Source organism: Cajanus cajan, chromosome 6, assembly GCF_000230855.2.
Source record: "Cajanus cajan strain Asha chromosome 6, NIPB_CcT2T_4, whole genome shotgun sequence".
Taxonomy (NCBI): Eukaryota; Viridiplantae; Streptophyta; class Magnoliopsida; order Fabales; family Fabaceae; genus Cajanus; species Cajanus cajan.
In genome coordinates, this window is record NC_138522.1 from 11,397,245 (window position 1) to 11,400,360 (window position 3,116).

A 3,116-nucleotide genomic window follows, 5' to 3' on the forward strand; every position below is an offset into this window, starting at 1 on the left:
ACCTAAGAAGAAAAAAAAAGCAAGCAAAAAATAAAATTTTAAAAATTACTATAACTTATAATGACTAAAAATAATAAATAAATAAATGAAATGCTATAGTCTATAACAATTAAAAAAAGGACTCTATAATTTATGGTACCCCACAAAAAAATTTATTTTTTTAGTTAGTCACAAATCATTATAATCGATAATAATAATGTTTTAGCGATTTTAATGTGAAACATTGTATGACTTATAAATTATTTTTAAAAAATGACATGGTATTAAGGTTATTACATCTTATAGTGGTACCATCCATTATTCATTGAGACCTTGAAATGTGTTTGAAAATAATGTCATTGTAATAAATAGTTTTAAAAAGTAACTCTCAATAGCAAAAAAAAAAAAAAAACACTTTAGTAATACTAGTTTAAGAATAAAATTGACACTCAACTCAACATTTAAATTAATTTAATTTACATTTAATATATGTATCTCAATAAAATAGTAATCTAATCTAATCTAAATCTGAACCGTTGATGATTTAAAATATATATCTAGGGTTAAGGATGAGTGAGTGAAGCATAGAGGAAATCCTGAAAAGGAAAAAGAAAGCGATGAAACACAAACACTTGAATCCAGGGCGATGTTGTGATGCGAAATCTATGGTCGTGAGTTACGTATGCGGCGATGTCATGTGTTTGACATCCAGACATGGCACGCCTTAGAAGTCAGAAGAGAAATTAAAGAGTTTACGGAACACATTGGAATCCCCCTACGTAGTTAGTAGTTACGTGTTTGACATTAATAAGTAATAACAGCCCCAAAGGGGGAAGTCGAAGCTGAATTGGGAAACCATGGATTCGGTTATGGGCCTGGTGGATCTGGAGAAGCACTTCGCCTTCTACGGCGCCTACCACAGCAACGAGGTGAACGTTGCCATCCACACCGTCTTCGTCTGGCCCATTCTCTTCACGGCCCAAATCCTCCTCCACTTCACCCCTCCCCTCCTCACGCTAGGGTTCTTTCCCCTCAACCTCTGCTTCTTCTCCACCCTCTTCTACGCCCTCTTCTACATCGCTATGGATCGCAGAGCCGGTTCCCTCGCCGCTTCCCTCACCTTCTTCTGCTACTTCCTCTCCAGCTTCGTCGCCGATTCCCTCTCCTTTTCCCTCGCTTGGAAGGTATTTCACTATTTAGGGTTTTCGGCTTGTACATTATGTTTAATGCTGCAGCTTCTGACTGTTAAATAGGTTTCCCTATGCATCAATTGCGCGATTTCATGTTTTGTTTGTGGTGTTAGGTTGTGTTGCCTGCTCAATTGCTTTGTTGGACTGGACAGTTTATTGGTCATGGTGTGTTTGAGGTAAGGGGGTTTGTGGATTTTGATTGGCTAAGGGGTTTGTGGGTTTTGGTTTTGATTGTTTGTTTCTTTCTGTTAGAAACGTGCACCGGCTCTGTTGGACAACCTTGTGCAAGCTTTTCTGATGGCGCCTTTCTTCGTCTTGCTTGAGGTGATTGTTTGTTTTTTTTTGCCTTGTGCGTTTGGACTTGACTATTGAAACCGGGTGTGTGTGTTTCATGTTATTGGTTTTTGCAGGCCCTACAATCATGTGTTGGATATGAACCGTATCCGGGATTCAATACAAAGGTGAAGGCAAGGATAGATGCTGATATCAAACAGTGGCAGGAAAAGAAACAAAAGAAGCATTCTTAGCTTCAAAAGGTTATTTACGAATGTATTGTTGTAGATCACTCCAAAAGAAACAAAAGGAAAAATAAGTATTTGTATTATATGGACACACTCTTGAAACTATTGCTTACTGTGAGAAGTCTGGTGTCAATCTCATTCTTGTGTTAAAGGAAATATTGCTTTTGGTGTTCATCCCCCACCCCCCTTTTTCCACAGTCAACACTCTTTTAGTGATTGTTCCGATGCAGATTTGTATTTCCTTAACCTTGGATTTGGCCTCAAAATACATCATTTTTAGTGTCATCTATTGTCAGTTTGCTAAGAAATATGGTGTGATTTCCAATATTAGTGTCAACTAAATGGTTCTCTTATCTTTTTCTACTAAAGAGAGTAATGATGATTCTAAATCAAATTTAGTTTTCTTTCTTTCAACTAATATTTTCACTGTGGTGAAGTCAATTTTGGGAGGAGCTGAATGAGTACAGACCTCTGAATTTTGGAACATGTGGATCTGAACCTTTCCTTGAATATTTTTTGACAGAACAGATTGTGCAGATTATTCATGAGACTTGATGGTTTAATTAATACAAATACGTGGTTAAATACCATTAATCATCTTATTGACGATGTTTTCTATTTAATAATTCAAGAAGATAGAGAAAGAAAATTGGTTCCAACAACTCTCAAAACTAGCAAACAAAGCTTGCCTTTGCAACAAAGTTCAATGCCCCAAACTCAAAAGTGAAGAAAGAACTTGTTTGCACTTATTGTGGCCTCATTGGTCGTACAATGGGTCAATTTTGTGAAGGGCGTTCCCACAACCCTCTTTATCATGTCACTTCTAACCTTTTCTTTTATCTTTTAACAAAAATATTCTCACCAGAAGTTTCATATACAATTTCTTTTTTATATTTTTTTTGGAATCAGACGTTGAAAATGTAAAATTCTTATGTTTAGTTTGTCATTTAAAGAATAATATTTATATTAGGGGTGACAAAGTGAGTCTACTCATCTAAAGTTGGGTAAAGAAATAAAGTAGGGTAGGTTGACCCATCAAAGAAAATTGGTTGAAACATGTTATTCATCCTAATTAGTGGTGGGTTGAGGGGTGACTCATTTTAATGAGTTAGTAGGTTAGCAAATTAACTCACTTTCAATTCATCTAAATTTTAAGAGAAAAAAATCTCAATTGAAAATTTTCAATATTCATTATCACTTCAACATATGATTTTATTATTATTTGTAAAATTAATTAAAGTGGTTTTATATTTTCATTCAAAGTGTCAAAGTAATATATATTTATATTAAATGGATATTATATATAAAAATGCACTTTTGAAACACATCAAGTAGGTAAAAGAAAATTTAAATTTATCTAGACAAGCAAATGATATTTTTTTAGATAAATTATTGTTTATTTTGGTCCTCTATTTTTGAAATGTTT

At 34.3% G+C, this 3,116-nt stretch overlaps 1 protein-coding gene across 1 annotated transcript; it reads left to right on the forward strand.

Annotated features, from left to right (window-relative positions):
• Nucleotides 1-571: 571 nt before the first annotated feature.
• LOC109815054 (2-hydroxy-palmitic acid dioxygenase mpo1) lies at nt 572-1,846 on the forward strand. Its single transcript, XM_020379643.3, has 4 exons — nt 572-1,163; nt 1,283-1,345; nt 1,422-1,493; nt 1,580-1,846. Exons 1-4 carry the CDS (start codon nt 837-839, stop codon nt 1,694-1,696), a joined length of 579 nt encoding a protein of 192 aa, XP_020235232.1. The 5' UTR covers nt 572-836; the 3' UTR covers nt 1,697-1,846.
• Nucleotides 1,847-3,116: the final 1,270 nt, after the last annotated feature.